Source organism: Mesocricetus auratus, unplaced genomic scaffold, assembly GCF_017639785.1.
Source record: "Mesocricetus auratus isolate SY011 unplaced genomic scaffold, BCM_Maur_2.0 Super-Scaffold_100007, whole genome shotgun sequence".
Classification (NCBI taxonomy): domain Eukaryota; kingdom Metazoa; phylum Chordata; class Mammalia; order Rodentia; family Cricetidae; genus Mesocricetus; species Mesocricetus auratus.
This window is the reverse complement of record NW_024429191.1, coordinates 72,912,903-72,929,870: the sequence shown is the minus strand read 5'-3', so window position 1 is coordinate 72,929,870 and position 16,968 is coordinate 72,912,903. Positions and strand designations below refer to the sequence as shown.

The 16,968-nt window shown below is 50.5% G+C and overlaps 1 protein-coding gene across 2 annotated transcripts in view; it reads left to right on the top strand.

Annotated features, from left to right (window-relative positions):
• Positions 1 to 15,746, top strand: part of Itga3 (integrin subunit alpha 3) — a 30,462-nt gene extending 14,716 nt beyond the window's left edge. Inside the window, exons 8-26 of one of the 2 annotated variants that reach the window (XM_005075859.4) lie at positions 48 to 136; positions 226 to 362; positions 526 to 612; positions 1,446 to 1,513; positions 1,605 to 1,741; positions 2,227 to 2,376; positions 2,465 to 2,562; positions 2,983 to 3,130; positions 3,355 to 3,423; positions 3,948 to 4,027; positions 4,108 to 4,185; positions 5,303 to 5,405; positions 5,569 to 5,751; positions 5,945 to 6,067; positions 6,752 to 6,865; positions 7,734 to 7,832; positions 13,204 to 13,329; positions 13,662 to 13,804; positions 14,485 to 14,626. In XM_005075859.4, coding sequence (XP_005075916.1) covers positions 48 to 136; positions 226 to 362; positions 526 to 612; positions 1,446 to 1,513; positions 1,605 to 1,741; positions 2,227 to 2,376; positions 2,465 to 2,562; positions 2,983 to 3,130; positions 3,355 to 3,423; positions 3,948 to 4,027; positions 4,108 to 4,185; positions 5,303 to 5,405; positions 5,569 to 5,751; positions 5,945 to 6,067; positions 6,752 to 6,865; positions 7,734 to 7,832; positions 13,204 to 13,329; positions 13,662 to 13,772 — 2,000 coding nt within the window. In that variant the 3' untranslated portion in view covers positions 13,773 to 13,804; positions 14,485 to 14,626. Of the gene's footprint in view, positions 1 to 47; positions 137 to 225; positions 363 to 525; positions 613 to 1,445; positions 1,514 to 1,604; positions 1,742 to 2,226; positions 2,377 to 2,464; positions 2,563 to 2,982; positions 3,131 to 3,354; positions 3,424 to 3,947; positions 4,028 to 4,107; positions 4,186 to 5,302; positions 5,406 to 5,568; positions 5,752 to 5,944; positions 6,068 to 6,751; positions 6,866 to 7,733; positions 7,833 to 13,203; positions 13,330 to 13,661; positions 13,805 to 14,484 lie in introns of both variants that reach the window. The other variant, XM_013117662.3, reaches the window with a different exon arrangement.
• Positions 15,747 to 16,968: the final 1,222 nt, after the last annotated feature.

Genomic DNA, 16,968 nt, shown 5'->3' with positions numbered 1-16,968 from the left:
CTAGGGGGCCAGGAATGCCTGCTGATTACTCTATCTTTCCGCCCCAGACATCGCTGTGGGAGCTCCATTTGAGGGCTTGGGCAAGGTGTACATCTACCACAGCAGCTCCGGGGGACTCCTCAGGCAGCCCCAGCAGGTATGAGTGCGTGGTGGTGTCTGGTATCCCCCAGGGCCTCCTCCAAGCATGTCTCAGACCCTGTCCCTCTCACTTCCTCTTGGCTTCAGATAGTCCACGGAGACAAACTAGGACTGCCTGGCTTGTCCACCTTTGGCTACTCTCTGAGTGGAAAGATGGATGTAGATGACAACTCCTATCCAGACCTGCTAGTAGGAAGCCTGTCAGACCACATTGTGCTGCTGCGGTAAGCTAGGAGGCTGTGGGCAGGGGTGCCTCCCTTCTCTCCTCATCTTCACAGAGTCTCAGCCCTGCCCACCTTCTACAGTGATCCACAGAAACTTGAACTCCAGCCCTGGCCTAAGGTAGGCAGGAAATACTAACATCCGCCTGCTTCCTTGTTGCTACAGGGCCCGACCCGTCATCAATATTCTCCAAAGGACCTTGGTGGCCAGGCCAGCTGTGTTGGACCCCTCGCTTTGTACACCTACCTCCTGGTGAGACTGTCAGCCCAGTTATTCCCACCCGCTCCTTATGTCTAGGTAGCCCAGCAAGGCCTCAGGCCCTAAGCCCTTCCCCTGGACACCCCTAATGTCCCCTCATCAGCAGTTGGAGCCAGCAATACCTTCCCTCACCAATGTCTTTTAAAGTCAAAGTTCCTTGCAGGAGCTAATGTGTGAGCACAAGGTTAGGAACAGAAGCTCTGGACCATCTGGCTCAAAGCCCAGTCACTCGTTGCTGGAGGAGGGCAGGGAGGACTCTGAGGAGGGCTGGAAGGAAGGGGAAAGGAATGCTCTTAGATGGATGGGTGTGGAGGAGGAGACTCACCCTGGGCAAATAATTAGCCCGAGTCTCAGATAACATAAAAAAGGTAATAACCAATTCACAGAGTTCTTGAGATAATTAAATGAGATAGTATACAAAAAAGCCCTGAGCAGGGTACTCTGTACCCAAATGTTCAAAAAACAGTTGTGAAGAAAGTGATAAGGACCGGAGTGACCCTGAGGGCTTTTGGTGGATATCAGTCTGATAGCAAAGGGGACTACTGGGCTGAAAAGCAGGGGATGGGTGACAAAAGTAAGATCTGGAGATCCCAAGACCCTGGGCTGGGCCATCGGTGGCCTGCTCCCGCTCCCTGGGCCTCAGTTTCCCCACTAGTGACCTCCAGAAACAGAGGGAGAAGTCACCACAGCTTTGTAGACTCCCCAGCTTTGCTCCCGACTTTCCCCCACAAGGGTCCTGAGTTCCCTTTGCCTAGCACAAGAGTGAGAAGGAGGACACGGCTGTCCCTCCCACTGTGACCAGGCCCTGCTATGCGTCCCCCCAACAGTGTTCAGGTGGAGCTGTGCTTTGCTTACAACCAGAGTGCTGGGAACCCCAGCTACAGGCGGAACATCAGTGAGTGCTGGGCTCAGGGTGCTCGGGTAGGAAGGGTGGTGGGGAGGGAGCTCACCTGCTCCTGCTGACTGCCCGGTCGGTCTGCCTGCAGCCCTGGCTTACACCCTGGAGGCCGACCGTGACCGCCGCCCACCCAGGCTCCGATTTGCCCGCAGCCAGTCAGCTGTCTTCCATGGTTTCTTCTCCATGCCAGAGACGCATTGCCAGACTCTAGAATTACTGCTGATGGTGAGGGAGGAGCTGTGGGGCAGAATGGGGACTCTGAGGTCTCTGGGAGAGGTGGCCAGTGTCCCTCAAAGTCAAAGCTGAGAGACGGGGTATCCCCAAAGACGGGGGACAGGGATTGATGGGGTAGCACACAGCATGTCGCAGATGATAGGAGAGGGATAAGCCCCGGGGCTGGAGATGGGGCCAAGGGTGTATTTCCTTGGAAAAGAGGTGTTGGCTCTCGCCCAGTCTGGAAAGAATGGGTCCCTGACTCAGAACAAGCTCAGTGCCTCTTTGGAGTGTCATGGTGTGGGAGGAAATGAACTCGGAGATCCGTGAAGTAAAGGGGAACCCTTTTCTGGGTAGAAAAAGAGCTCTCTCCCAAGATGGTAGATTAGTGGGAATTCAGCTTACCATGGGGTAGAGAGAACCCCAGTTCCTCCTTGGGGCTTAGTGAGGTAGGAGGATTCAACTTGGGGGCTGGGTTCACTCACCCTCTTCCTCAGGACAATGTCCGTGATAAACTCCGTCCCATCGTTATTGCCATGAACTACTCCTTACCTTTGCGCATGCCCGATCGCCTCAAGCTGGGGATGCGGTCTCTGGATGCCTACCCAGTTCTCAACCAGGCACAGGCTCTAGAGAACCACACTGAGGTGAGCGGGGCCTATTCCGGGCCAGGAGGGTTGTGTGGTCAGGGGGTAATATGGGGTGCAGCCTCCTCAAGTCTCCCACTGTCCCCAGGTCCACTTCCAGAAAGAGTGCGGGCCAGACAACAAGTGCGACAGCAACCTGCAGATGCGAGCAGCCTTCGTGTCTGAGCAGCTGCAGCCTCTAAGCAGGTTATATGGGTGATGCTGATTGATCAAAGGCTAGGCGGAGCCTCATTGACTGGCAGAATTGGGGCAAGGCCTCACTGGCCAGGAGGGTAGGGTGAATGTGGGCAGAGGGGCTTTATTTATTTATTTGTTTGTTTGTTTTTTCGAGGCAGGGTTTCTCTGTATTGTTTTGGAGGCTGTCCTGAAACTAGCTCTGTAGACCAGGCTGGCCTCGAACTCACAGAGATCCGCCTGCCTCTGCCTCTGGAGTGCTGGGATTAAAGGCATGCACCACCGACACCCCTGCCTGCTATGCAGAGGGGCTTTAATGAGCCCTGTTAAGACCTGTTTGGCCCAGCAGTGGCTTTCCCAGCTCTGGAGGCCCGAGGGGCGGAGCCTAGTGGAGGTGGGGCTTTTGGCTTAGTCCAGGTTTGCTCTCTTCAGGCTCCAGTACAGCAGAGACACTAAGAAGCTGTTCTTGAGCATCAATGTGACCAACACGCCGAGCCGCGAGCGCGCTGGGGAAGATGCCCATGAGGCACTGCTCACCTTGGAGGTGCCACCTGCTCTGCTCCTGTCCTCAGTGCGCCCAGTGAGTGCCCACCACCCCGGCTCAGCCCAAACTTGGCTTCCTGCCTTTTTGCATCTCAATGTATCTGACACCTACTTGAATTATCCTTTGGTGTGGTGTGCTCACCTCCTCAGGTACTGAGCTCCCTCTGCTACTTGGGAGACAAGCCTTTAGGAGTTCTAACCGTGCTCCGCAGTAGTTGGAAGACAAGCATAGCCCTATTCTCATTTGATTTCTTTTCTCAGTCTGGGACCTGCCAAGCTAATGAGACCATCCTGTGCGAGCTAGGAAACCCCTTCAAACGGAACCAGAGGGTGAGGCATGGCAACAACCTCCACTCCTGGAGGGTCCTCCGGGCGAGCTCCTAGCCATCTTACCTGCCGGATTCATGGGATTTCTTGAAGCAAAGAACTGAAATATAGGAAGGGAAGGCCCAGCAGGGGGTGAGAAGAGGCCAAGAGACTAAGAAATGAAGCCACTAGGGAGCTATGCATGATTCTTGGGTAGGTACAGGCAAGGAGACCACTTTGGCTAAGTCTTGATGCTGTGCTCACCGATACCCCTAATGCCACCTCTTTTACCTGATGTAATATCTCAGTTTTCCCTGACAGAAAGCTATTTCACAGAATGGGAAACATAGGCTTAGAAAGTTTCAGTAGCCTGCTTAAGGTTGTGTAAAAGTAGCAGAGATCCCCAGCGTAGCAATGATGTCACCTAGAGACAGGGAACCAGGGATGGATAAGGAGGAGGGATGGTGGTCCCTTGCCTAGATCTCCCCATGCCATCGCCCCCTGCTGCGTTTCAATGCCTCTTTCTATTACCCTGACCCTCGTGCTAGATGGAGCTGCTCATTGCCTTTGAGGTCATTGGAGTGACTCTGCACACAAGGGACCTTAAGGCACAGCTACAGCTATCCACGTGAGTGACCCTGTAAAGCTAGTCTGGTCAGGGCTGAGCTCATGCCCTGGGTCTCCTTACCACCTGCATTTTCTCCTCAGGTCAAGTCACCAGGACAACTTGCAGCCCATGACCCTGATTTTGCAGGTGGACTACACGCTCCAGGCCTCACTCAGCTTGTGGGTACCGCTCTGTCCCCCAGTCCTCTGTGCCTGAGCCAGGTCCTTCCTACCCTCAAGATGCCTCTTAAGCTTCTCTGACACTTCTCTTGGTCTGGTGTCCTCCTAGGTCATCTTTTCCTAATAACAATGGCCCCCACGACAGTTGCATAATTATTCTGTCCCTATAGTAGGAGGGACAGAATTTAACACCTGAGGTGAAGGTGGTGGCCTCTGCTCTTTGTTTTGTTTTTTTTTTTTCATTTTACTTTCTTGCTATTTATCTTTGTGTATGTGCATATATGCATGATGTGCATTTGCATGTGCACATGTGAGAATGCAGATATGTGCATGCTGTGGAACACAAGTAGAAGTCAGAGGACCATATGAGGTGTTGGGTCTCACCTACACCTTGTTTGAGGCAGTGGGTGTCCTTGCTGTTGCCTATTGCATATTCCAGAATGCATAGACCAGACTAGCTGGCCTGTGCAAATTCCTCAGGCCGTCTCCTGTCTCCACCACCCATCTCATTAGGAGCCCTTGAATTACAGATACTGCTACCATACTCAGCTTTTAAGTGGATTCTAGGGGGATTTGAACTCAGAACCTCACACTAGCATAGCAAGTGTTTTACCCACTGAGCCGCCTCCCCAGCCTTCCCTTTTTTCTTAGATTTATTTTATTTTATGTGTATGAGTGTTTGGTCTGCATGTATGCATGCATCGTGTGTATACCTGGTGCCCTTGAAGGTCAGAAGAGGCTGTCAGAGCCCCTGAAACTGGAGCTAAAGATGGTTGCTAGCCACCATGTAGGTGCTGAGAACTGGACCCCAGCTCTCTGGAAGAGCAGTAAGTGCTCTGAGCCATCTCTTCAGCCCTTCCCCCACCTTTTTGGGAGCCTGTAGTGTGAACATATCAAAGACATCTTATTGACTTCCTACCATTGCCTTGCACTGTGTCAGGCAAGGAGACTGATGCTCAGATAGGCTCGTTAGTTTGTGTGAGGCCACACAGCTGGTGTGTGGTAGAACTGGGCCTTATGCACCACGGGTCTGTAGCCAACCAGCCTTGGCACTGCAGTCCCCTCTGGCCGGGCTCTGGCCTGCTGTCTGCTTTGACTCCAGTCTTTCTTACCCTAGGATGACACATCGGCTGCAGAGCTTCTTTGGCGGGACAGTGATGGGTGAGGCTGGCATGAAAACTGTGGAGGATGTGGGAAGTCCCCTGAAATATGAATTCCAGGTAAGGGCACCTCAGGGGTCCTGGCTGGAGAGTCTTAGGAGAGGCAATGGGGAGACTGTTCTGGGTCTGGGGTTCAAAACTGGGATGAGTGGGGCTGTTGAGTTGGAGGGAGTTCCCCAAAAGATGGTAACCGTGACAACATGCAGGTCATGTGTGCCCACAGGTGAGCCCAGTGGGAGATGGGCTGGCGGCCTTGGGCACACTGGTCCTAGGTCTGGAGTGGCCCTATGAAGTTACCAATGGCAAGTGGCTGCTGTACCCCACGGAAATCATCATCCATAGCAATGAGTCCTGGCCCTGCCAGCCACCTGGAAACCTTGTCAACCCTCTCAACCTTATCCTCTCTGTAAGTTCGTCAGCAGAGATGTCCCGGGCACATCTCATCTGCATGCCAGAGGACAGAAAGGCCAGTGTCTTCCCCTGCCACTTCCGTCCTCTTTGGGACTCTTTGGGAGCCTGAGTCCCCTCTGTACCTTCCCTCTCCCCTGTCAGCTAGTCTAGCTCTCTCTACCTTCCCAACAAATCTCTGCCCTCTTCAGGACCCTGGAGACAAGCCACATTCTCCACAGCGCAGGCGGAGACAACTGGATCCCGGGGGAGACCAGGGCTCCCCACCTGTCACGCTAGCTGCTGCCAAAAAAGCCAAATCTGAGACTGTGTTGGTGAGTGGCTAGGACAGAGGTGGGGAGGACTTCACAGCGGGTCACAAGCCACGTGGGCGTCAGGGACCCACGAAGCAAGGGAGACAGAGACCACTCACACAGAGACATCAGTCTAAAGAGGTGCTGCGGGTCCGGGAGCCTCCTGACAGAAAAACAGATTTACCTCCCACCCTAAGGGAGAATCCAGCATAATGGACCCAAAAAGGAGCCACTGGCTGGATTCCAAGGCCTCAAACCCTGTTGGGGACCATTTTGCTTGGGCATTTGGGCTGGGGCAGGGCAGGAAGAAGTGTAGAATGGAGTGCCCCATGTAGGAAGATGTTGAGAAGCGAAAATGGGGGCCTAGGGGAGGCCTAACTGGCTAGAGAGGTTGAGGGGTATCCGAAGCCGACAGACGACACCCAGAGTACTTGGCTTGGGAGGGATTTCTGAGGCTGGGACTTGGCAGCCTGAGCAGGAACTTTGCTTCATGTTTGTGTTCTCTGAATCAGGTGAGTTTGGCCCAAGAATGCATTGAACATATGTTGTTTGAGACGTAGAGGAACGTGTATAAGCAAAACGATGGACAGGCCCCGTTGTCACTCAGGGGTGGGATGAAGTCCAGAAGGGTAGAAGGTGAGCAGAGCCAGCGTTAGGTCTGGAGAGCCGGCTGCCTCATGTCTGACTATCTCCTGTCCACCTCAGACCTGTGCCAGTGGCCGCGCCCGCTGTGTGTGGCTGGAGTGCCCCATTCCCGACACCTCAAATGTCACCAATGTGACCGTGAAGGCACGGGTGTGGAACAGCACCTTCATTGAGGTTAGTGCTGGACTCGGAGGTTTCCACTGTCATCCACCTGGGTGAGGGGAGCGGCAGGGAAGGATTGAAACCAGCGCGTGCATGGGTGCGTGTGTGTGTGTGTGTGTGTGTGTGTGTGTGTGTGTGTGTGTGTGTGTGTGTGTGGTGTGAAGCAGTGTCATGTTCTGTATGATCTAATCATTGTGGACCACAACGATGTGTTGGTTGTGTGTCTGTGTGTGAATGTATAATGCTTCCAAAATGGCCCCTCATATGTCCATTACATTCTACATCTGTGCCTTTGCCCTTGGTCCTCCCGGCTGGAATGCCAGCTTTTTTTTCTGTCTCTGTGTGTGAATTCCCTGTTCAGCCATAAGGTCTCCATCAGCCTTCACTTTCATCACTGGGATTCTACCCAACTTCGGCACTGGAGTCCACTCTTCTGAACTGCACACAACTTTCTCAGAAGTTGCGTGGCTTCTCTGTCCTGCTTGGACAGGTTATGATTACTCTCATGGTAGCCTTTTCTTGCTACCTAGTCTGACTAAACTCACTTTCTGGTCTGTGTGATTGGTTTCTGTCATATCTACTCAGTTTCCAACAAGGGATCACAGAAGTCACTGTGGCAAATGAAGGGGTGTGGCTATGTGCCAGAAACAGGTGCTAGGGTAGAGTTAGTCCCTGAGCCTGACCTAGGCTGTGGCCTTCCCCGTCTCTGCCGTCCCAGCATCAGCAGGAAAGCTAGTGCACAGATGAGTGAATGGCATACATTTGGGTGTGTGGAGAGGCTGGATGCCAGGTCCTTTGAGGTACTGAAGCAGGCAGAGTATAGGGTCAGGAGAGATGCTAAGAGAGACTTCAGCTGCTACCTCTGACCCCTTCCTTGTAGGACTACAGAGACTTTGACAGAGTCAGGGTAGATGGCTGGGCCACTTTGTTCCTGCGAACCAGCATCCCTACCATCAACATGGAGAACAAGACCACGTGGGTGAGTAGGTGTGTCTCAGGCCAGGCCCCACAGCCTGGGCATCTCTAAGAGGATGATGATCCTGGGCCGGATGGTACAGGCCTGCCATCCTGGTTTCTTGGAGACAGAACAGAAGAGTCATTAAGTCCCAGGTCTGCCTGGGCTACAGAGTGAATTCAAGGCCAACCTGAACAACTTACTGATATCCTGTCTCAAAACTAAAATTAGTGAGGGGCTGGGAGATGGCTCAGTGGGTAAAGGCCTTGTTCTACAAGCATGGAAACTTCAATTTGGATCCTCAGCACCCGAGCACCTAGTTAAAGGCTGGGCGAGTTGGCATTTGCCTGTAACTTCAGACTGTAGGCCAATTAAGGCAGGTGGATGCTGGGGGCTTGCTGGTCAGCCAATTTAAACAAAACAGCTACTAGTGAGAGACCCTACCTAAAACAAGCAAGCAAACAAACAAACAAACATAGAGCATGATAGAGGAGGATATACAACATTGATCTCTGGCCTCCAAAAGGGCCCACGGACCCACACATGTTTATGTACACATATGTATACATACATACACACACACACACACACACACACACACACACACACTTTTAAGAGAGAGAGAAAGGCGGGTATACTGGTGCATGTCTTTAATCCCATCACTTGAGATGTTGAGGCAAGCAGATCTCTGTGAGTTCAAGGCCAGCCTGGTCTACAGAGTGAGGCCCAGGATGGCCAGGATTACATAGAGAAACCCTGTCTCAATACCCCCCTCATAAGAATAATAAAATAGTAAATAAATAAATAAATAATTTTTAAAGGGATAGCTGTGGTGGAATACACTAGAGGCTGATACAGTGAATTGACCCAAGTTTGAGGCTAGCCTGGGCAACTTAGTGAGCTCAAGGACAGCTTGGGCTACTCTGTCTCACAAAAACCAAAAAATCAAACAAATCCCGAACAATAACAACATGTGTATGTGTGACTGAAAAAGGTGTAGAGCCCCATGGGATAACACATAACACTAAGTGTACAACAAAAAAAATTAAATTGTGAATAGAAGAAAAAAGTCAATATTCTCTCCTTGCCAGATCTTTTCAAATTATTCTGGTCCAAGTAAGATTCTGGAAATTCCAAAGGAAAAAATAGTGTTCTAAGTTACAGCTGGAAAAAGTATGAGAGATTGCTAATAATTTGTTGTGAAAAGGATGTAAATGGAAACACCTAGGAGATATACAGAGTGGGACAAATGGGAGGTTGGTGAAACATTCTATGATACATTTCCTAAAGTAAACCAGGATGAAGAAGCGTGGAGAAAGGGAGAATGAATGAGAAACACAGTCTATGTTACAAACTGTCTCCTCTTCCTCCCTGAGACAGGGTCTCAAGATGTAGTCCTGGCTGGCCTAAAACTTACTTTGTAGATCAGGCTGACCTTGAACTCATGAACTCACAGAGATCCTTGTACCTTTACCTCTTTTTCTTTCTTTTTTTTATTTTTTGGTTTTTTTGAGACAGGGTTTCTCTGTGGCTTTGGAGGCTGTTCTGGAACTTGCTCTTGTAGACCAGGCTGGTCTTGAATTCACAGTGCCTCTGCCTCTTGAGTGCTGGGATTAAAGGCAGGCACCACCATGCCTGGTCTTTTTTAAAAAAGTAAAGTTATTTTTAATGACGATGTGTGGGTGAGTGCAGGCACACATGCTATGGTGTCCTGTGGAGGTCATCCACCTGCCTGCAAGGAAAACACTTTTCCACTTTCACTGGCTCTGAACTGCATTCTCAGCGAGTGGAGAAGAAAGGTCATGACGGCACATGTCTGTAATGCCAGCACTCAGGATGAGGCAGGAGGAGCAAGAGTTCAAGACATTAGAAGAGTTAGAAGAGCTGGGAGGTGGTGGCCCACGCCTTTAATCCCAGCACTCGGGAGGCAGAGGCAGGCAGATCTCTGTGAGTTGGAGACCAGCCTGGTCTACAAGAGCTAGTTCCAGGACAGCCTCCAAAGCCACAGAGAAACCTTGTCTCAAAAAACCAAAAAATAAAAAGAGTTAGAAGAGCACGTTTGAGAAAGACATGTTACCTCCCCCATATGGCCAACAACATGCATTGAGGTTAAATGAAATATTTAAATTTAGGAATTAAATGTGTGCCAAAATAAAGACAGAATAATTTAATCATAACCCTTAATCATGGGGAGAATGAATTATGTATTTGGTTTTTAATTTAAAATTTATTTTATGTGTATGAGTATTTTGCTTGCATTTATGTGTATCACGAGTGTGCAGTGCCTTCAGAGACCAGAAGAAGGCATGATCCCTGGAGCTGGAGCTAACAGACAGTTGTGAGTCACCACGTGGGTACTGAAAATCAAACCTAGGTCTTCCATAAGAGCAACAAGTGTTCTTAACTGCTGAGCTGTCTCTCCAACCCCCATTTTGCTTTGTTTTTTTGACACAGGGTTTCTCTGTGTAGCCCCGGCTGTCCTGGGTCTGACTATGTAGACCAGGCTGGTCTTGAACTCAGAGATCCACCTGCCTCTGCCTCCTGAGTGCATGCAAAAGCTAAAGAACAACTTGTAGGAGCTGGTTCTCTTCTTCCACCATGTGTGCCTGAGCACTCAGACTCAGGTCATCAGGCTTGGCAACAGGCGTGTTTACCTGCTGAGCCATCTCACTGGCGCTATCATTTGTCTGGGGGACATAAGATGTCACTATGTAGCCCAGGCTAGCCATAAACTTTGAGAGTGATACTCTTGTCTCAGCCTTCCACATGCTACTATTACAGGTGTGGGCCATCAGGAGTGGTTTTTACTTCATTAAAGCCCAAAGTTGCAAAGCTTGAACCTGAAAAATCAGCCTATATGAAATTGTATATCCATATACAACGAAAGATGATAAGCTAAAAGGACAAGGTCCAAAGGAACGTGACAAAGTATGGATATATTTTAACATAAAAGGTGATGTAAAAAAGGCAGCATGTGTAAGATGAAATACAAGTATTTACCTTACACATAAATAAATAAAAGAGCAGTGCAGAGATGACTCTGCAGTTAAGAGTGCACAATGTTCGACTGTGTGGTGGCACACGCCTTTGATCCCAGCACTTTGGAGGCAGAGGCAGGTGGATCTCTGTGAGTTCAAGGCCAGCCTGATCTACAGAGCAAGTTCCAGAGCAGGCTCCAAAGCTACACAGAGAAACCCTGTCTTCGGAAAACACAAACAAACAAAAGAGTGCACATTGTTTTTGAGAAAACTTGAGTTCAGTTCCCAGCACACACATCAGGAAGGTCACAACTGCCTGTAACTCTGCCTCCAGCTGATCAGACAATCTCTTCTGAGCTCCATGGGACCCTGCACTCACACGTACGTACCCACACATAATTCAATGAAAGCACATGCATATGCATAACTTAATATAAAAAATAAACCATTTAGTTGAGCATGCTTGTGCACACCTTTAATCCCAGAACTCTAGAGACTGAGGCAGGAGGATCTCTGTGAGGTCAAGGACAGCCTAGTCTACATGGCAAGTTCCAGGGCAGCCATGGCTACAATAGTGAGACCCTGTCTCAAAAAACAAACAAACCAATAAAACCTTAAAAAAAAAAAAAAACAAGAGTTGTTTGCCTGTCTGATTGGAAAATACTAAAGAGAGGAACTCCGCCTGGTGATGGTAGGTGGTGGGAAATGCTACTGACTGGAGTATAAATTGGTGGTTCCTTTGTGAAGATGCATTTGTCAATAGTCATTAAAATTTAAAGCACCCATTCCCTTTCATCCCGCTCACATATTTCAAGGAGCTCACCGAACGAGCATGCAAAAATGAATATGTGGGGGTATTTTAGAGCATTGTTAATAGGGGCAGGGAATTGGAAACGATCTGGATGTCTGTCAGTAGGAGATTGGCTCGATAAAATGTGGTCCATTTCTACGGTGACTGTGCGGTCCTCAGAAGAGATCGTGCTGGCTTTTATCAATTGAGAGGGAAAGATGATGGTATTATTGAAAAAAAATGGGGAAGACGAAGCTTGCAGAAGTGTGCACATAATGTGATCCCATCAACGTGGGGGCAAATGTATTAGATATGTGGAGGTATCTGGGGAGGGCATATGGGTGCATGCCTATAGTCTCGGCACTTAGGAGTTGAGACAGCATTAAAAGTTTGAGGCCAGCCAGGGCTAATAGAACAAGACCTTCTCTCTCTCTCAAAAAAAGTTCTGTACAGAGATTTACTATGCATTCTAGTTATTCATTCATTTTTTGTTCATTCATTCATTTATGAGACAGGGTCACTGTATGTAGTTCTGGCTGTTTTGGAACTCAATATGTAAACCAGGCTGGCTTCAAACTCTGTCTCTGAGTGCTGGGATCAAAGGTGTGGGCCTCCATGCCAGGCTTGTTTGTTTGTTCTTTGGAGGTAGGGCCTCCTATACCCCAGCTGGTCTTGATCCTCTTACCTCCTGCTGGGATCACCAGTGCACACTAACCACTGTTCACTGTGGAAACAGTCCCCCCCCCAGCATCAAATTACTGGAAAATTTTAATTTTCTCTGTTATCTGTTTTTTTAAATCAAAATAATTTTAAAAGAAATGAAAATCACAGTCATCTAGAGAAGTTCTACTCCAATAACTGGAAATTAAAACACTCCAAAATCTGAAATATTTTGAGCAACAAATAAAACAAAACCCAAAGTCTGAAACACTTCTGGTATGGGCTATTTAACTCATGCATACATGAACACACCCATGCTGTTGTTGAGGGAAAAATCATCCTGTTTGCTATGCATTGTTTGCGTTTTTTTTTTTAAATAAGTTTGCCATGAAACAGGTGTTGCTCTGTGCAGTGGATTCATACTAACCATGTTAATCCTGTCCAACAGCCTATGAGGTAGGGGATTATAATTCCCAATTTGCAGATGAATAACAGAGAGGTTGAATAATTTGTTCAAGGATACACAGCTAATGCATAGCAAAGCTGGTCTTGAGCCCAGGTAGCCTGGCTTCCGAATACATGCTTTTGGCCATGCTGCTACTATAAAGTAGCCATTAATGATCTCTTCACCAGAGCACATGAAAGATCCAGACAGATGAAATTGCTAGTCCAAGGTCACACGGTTTATCAGGTTATGATATGCAAGTCCAGATGTGTGGGTCACAAGCTCAGATGCATGCTGCCAGCAGATCTGTGGCTGCCCCTCTGTCCAAATCTGTGCCTAAGAAACTGGACATAAGGACCTACTCTCGTTCATGAATCCTGCTGGGGCTTTTTCTAGTCCGTGACCGCCCCCTACTGTCTGTAGATAAAAATAACAAGGCCATGGGCCCTGTGGGGACAGAAAAGGGAACAGAATGGCGTCTCCGAAGGCTGGCCCCTGTTGAGTCTCATTTCTCTCCTCCAGTTCTCAGTGGACATTGACTCAGAGCTGGTGGAGGAGCTGCCCGCTGAGATTGAGCTGTGGTTGGTGCTTGTGGCCGTGAGTGCCGGGCTGCTGCTGCTGGGGCTCATCATCATCCTGCTGTGGAAGGTAGAGACTCCCAGCCTCCTGGGGCTTCGCACTTCAGACCCCCTGCCAGCGCCAGCACGGCTCACCCACCCTCCCTCCATCCCACGGCTCTGCATCCCATTCCTCACTTCCATCTCAGCTGCCCCTTCCCAGGTCCTGCCCACCCTTCCCCTCAGCTCCCAGTGCCACCCGTGCCTGGGGAAACTGCAGACCACAAAGGGGAGCCCACCAGGCTGGGCCCAGGACTTAGCCTTCCAGGTTCCCCATCTCTAGGCCCAGGCTCCCCGAGTGCTGATGGCCAGGTCTGGCAGCACCGCTGACCCTGACTGGCCATCCCCACCTCCTCCCTCCAGTGCGGCTTCTTCAAGCGAGCCCGCACTCGTGCCCTGTATGAAGCTAAGAGGCAGAAGGCTGAGATGAAGAGCCAGCCGTCAGAGACAGAAAGGCTGACCGACGACTACTGAGGGGGGCCACCCCCCTGCCCCGGCCCACCCGGGTAACGCGGCCTATGGCCTATGGGTCTCCTCTCCACAATCCCAGCTGACTGGGGCCTCCGATTCTGTCTGCTCCTCTTGCCTTAGGGACTGCTTGGATCTCACTTGTCTACTGCCTCAAAGCACAGGCCACCCTGATTGCCCCCTGCGCCCCACCTCCACCTGACTCTCAGGAGCCTAAAATCCCAAGAGCATGCCGGGAAGTCTTTCCAAGGAGTATGCTGCTTTCTGGGGCACTGGGAAAGATAACAGGGCTAGAACCCACCTCTGTCTGATCACCAGGCATGTCCACGATGACTCGAAGCCCTATCCCCTCCCTCAAGGAAGGAGAGAACCAAGAAAAGCCAACCCTTTTTGTCTCTAGTCCTCTCATCTCCCTAGGAAAACCATCTTACCGACCCCTAGCACTGGCCATTGAGATCACCCTGTCTTCCTGGCCCACAATCTCTGCTCTGCATCTGCTTGATCTCCGCCTGCCTCTGTCCTCAGTGCCTTCCTCAGCTCCTCCTTCCTCTGGGACTGGGGTGGGGGTGTTCATCCTCCCATCTCATACTGAGAGGTTGGGACGTTTGAGTTGAGGTCCACTGTAAGGACCATAGGAGTGTGTGTGCTTGGGTGGGGGGCATCTTCTCCCATTTGATTGCTGGATACTGACACAATTTCTCTTCTGCCTAAACTCCAGTGTGACTTCTTTAAGCCGACCCGCTACTACCGGATCATGCCCAAGTACCATGCAGTGCGTATCCGGGAGGAGGAGCGCTACCCGCCTCCGGGAAGCACCCTACCCACCAAGAAGCACTGGGTCACCAGCTGGCAGATTCGGGACCGATACTACTGACTCCCTCCCTGACATCCCTCCCAGCGCTCCCTCCTTTCCTATTTATCATAAATTATGACTCTGACAGTCCAAGGGGGCCACATACTTGGCTGGCACCAGCAGGCTCAGGCATGTGCCCCTCTTCAGTGCAGGCATGTTTTCTGGGGCCCTAGACTCTTCTTCAAGACCTTGCAGTGTGGAGCACAGCACGGCCCTGCACACTGGACACACACACAGGGCCTGTGAAGATACCATGGAGGATGCCATGTCCAAGCCTCTATCTGTGCCAAAACCAAGCCAAAGCGCCTCTACTGGGAGCCACGAGGAAAAGGTCCCTGATGCGGTGACCTCTCTCTTCCACACCGATCCCCCATGAGCCATTGTGCCTGGACGGACTTTATTGTCCAGAATAAAACTACTGACGACAAGGAGACAATCAGCTGCAAGTCCTGGCACCCACTGGAGAGTAGGGCCACACCAGAGGGGATGTTGTTGTGACCTGTATGCTCAGACCCAAAAGCAAAGAACTAAAAAGCAAGTCCCCAGAATGAGCTTTATGAATGGATCTCCAAAACCTTGGCTATAGGTGGAGTTGGCAAGAAACTAAGCCCAAAGGAACAAAGAGAAACCATGGACAGCCTGGACAGACTGTGCTGGGGCTGACCTGGAGCATGGTGGCATCCTTCAGAGAGCAGGGTATCAATCCTGGCCCAGCAGACACTGGCAGGATGCAGAGGACATCCTTCTGACCCGTCCTGGCCTCCTCATCCTGGGCAAGGCCTGGAAGACCCCACAAGACCACGTGGGGGTGTAATACTTGAATGTAAGGCAGGGGAGAGCCCAACCCCTGCCCCAGCTGGCCAGACTTACTCTGCTCTTTTGACCACAGAGATGGTATTCTGAGCTACCTGTGGCTTTCTGAGAAACCTCTCCATGCCTCACCTGCTCCGCTAGGAACTGCATCCCCATTCCAGCAGTGGAGGCTGATTCCCGGGTCCTCTCCCCGTCCCTACCCACAGGCAGGCCCACTCCCCAGCTCTGCCCCTTCACGGTACTATAGCAGCTTCCTACCCTGTGCCTTCTTTGTGTATGGGCTTCTCACTAAAATAAATAAACGGTTCCCAGTTTGTACTGCTGTATCTGCACCTATCCCAGCCCCAGTGCTGACTAAGCTCATTCCCTCTAGAGGGGTGGTGACCTCCCCTAGCTGATCTCTTGATGACGCACTTAGCATCCCGAAGCAAGCCCTGCATGAAGAAATGTGATTCAAGCACTGAGTTCACTTCTTGGAAGTCCAGTTCTAAGGGGAGCACCACGAGGGAGTGCTTTATTTATGTGTCAAGAGTTGTGGCCTGTTAGGGTTGTGTTCATGTGGAAATCGATTGTTTCCATTAATTGCTAGGCTCTGGCTTGGATTTGGTCATGGGGAGGGAGGGGAGTTGAGAATGGGCCACATGCAGCCCAGTCTGGTCTCAAACTATGTAGCTGAGGATGGCCTTGAACTCTTCCTCTCACACAAGCTGGGATATCAGGTTTGTACACAAACTGGCTTTGGAGAGGAGAGAGAGACAGAGAGTTAGTTATCCCATACACTCTGCATGGCCCTTGAAAAATGCACTCACCTGTGTCACTTCATAATTGTTAGGCTGGTAGATGTCTAGGGATCCTCTCTCACAGCCCTGGGGCCTCTCTGCCTACCTCACGTCCCTTTTTACTCTGACTCTTCTACTATGTGCCAGGCACTGTGCCCAGTGCTGTAGATAAAGCGATGACTAGGTCAGACACAACCTGTGCCCTCCCTAAGCTAAAGTCCAGTGGGAAAGACCCATGAATCAGCAGTTAACTCTTAGTGTGAGCAGCTCTCGTGTTTTCCAAGATCAGGGGTCCTAAGGAGGCGTGTAGGGAGCCCACCTCCCAGCCCAGGCTTCCTGGAGGAAGCAGCTGAGGCCTGAAGAGTAGGTACAGGAAGTAAGAAGAGTGAGTCAGACCACCCCCAAAAAAAGATAGGCTTGTCAGTCAGTTGGAGATTGGAGGCTGGGTCAAGGCAGCTGGTAGATCATGTTGGGATTTGAGCAGGGGAATGTGAAAAGATGAGGATAGCCAATGGAGCCAGAGCAGACACTGGGGCAACTGGGAAGGCTCCAGAAGGAAGTGGAAAGGCCAAACGGGAGAGATGGCTCAGCAATTAAGAGTGTTTACTGCCCTTGCCAATGACCGGGGCTGGGCTCCCAGGATCCACATCAGGCCGTTCATAACCACCTGTAACTCCAGTCCCTCTACTGGCTTCCACAGGCACCTGTATGCTCTTGGTATACATGAACTCACTCAGGCACACATAAGTATACACTG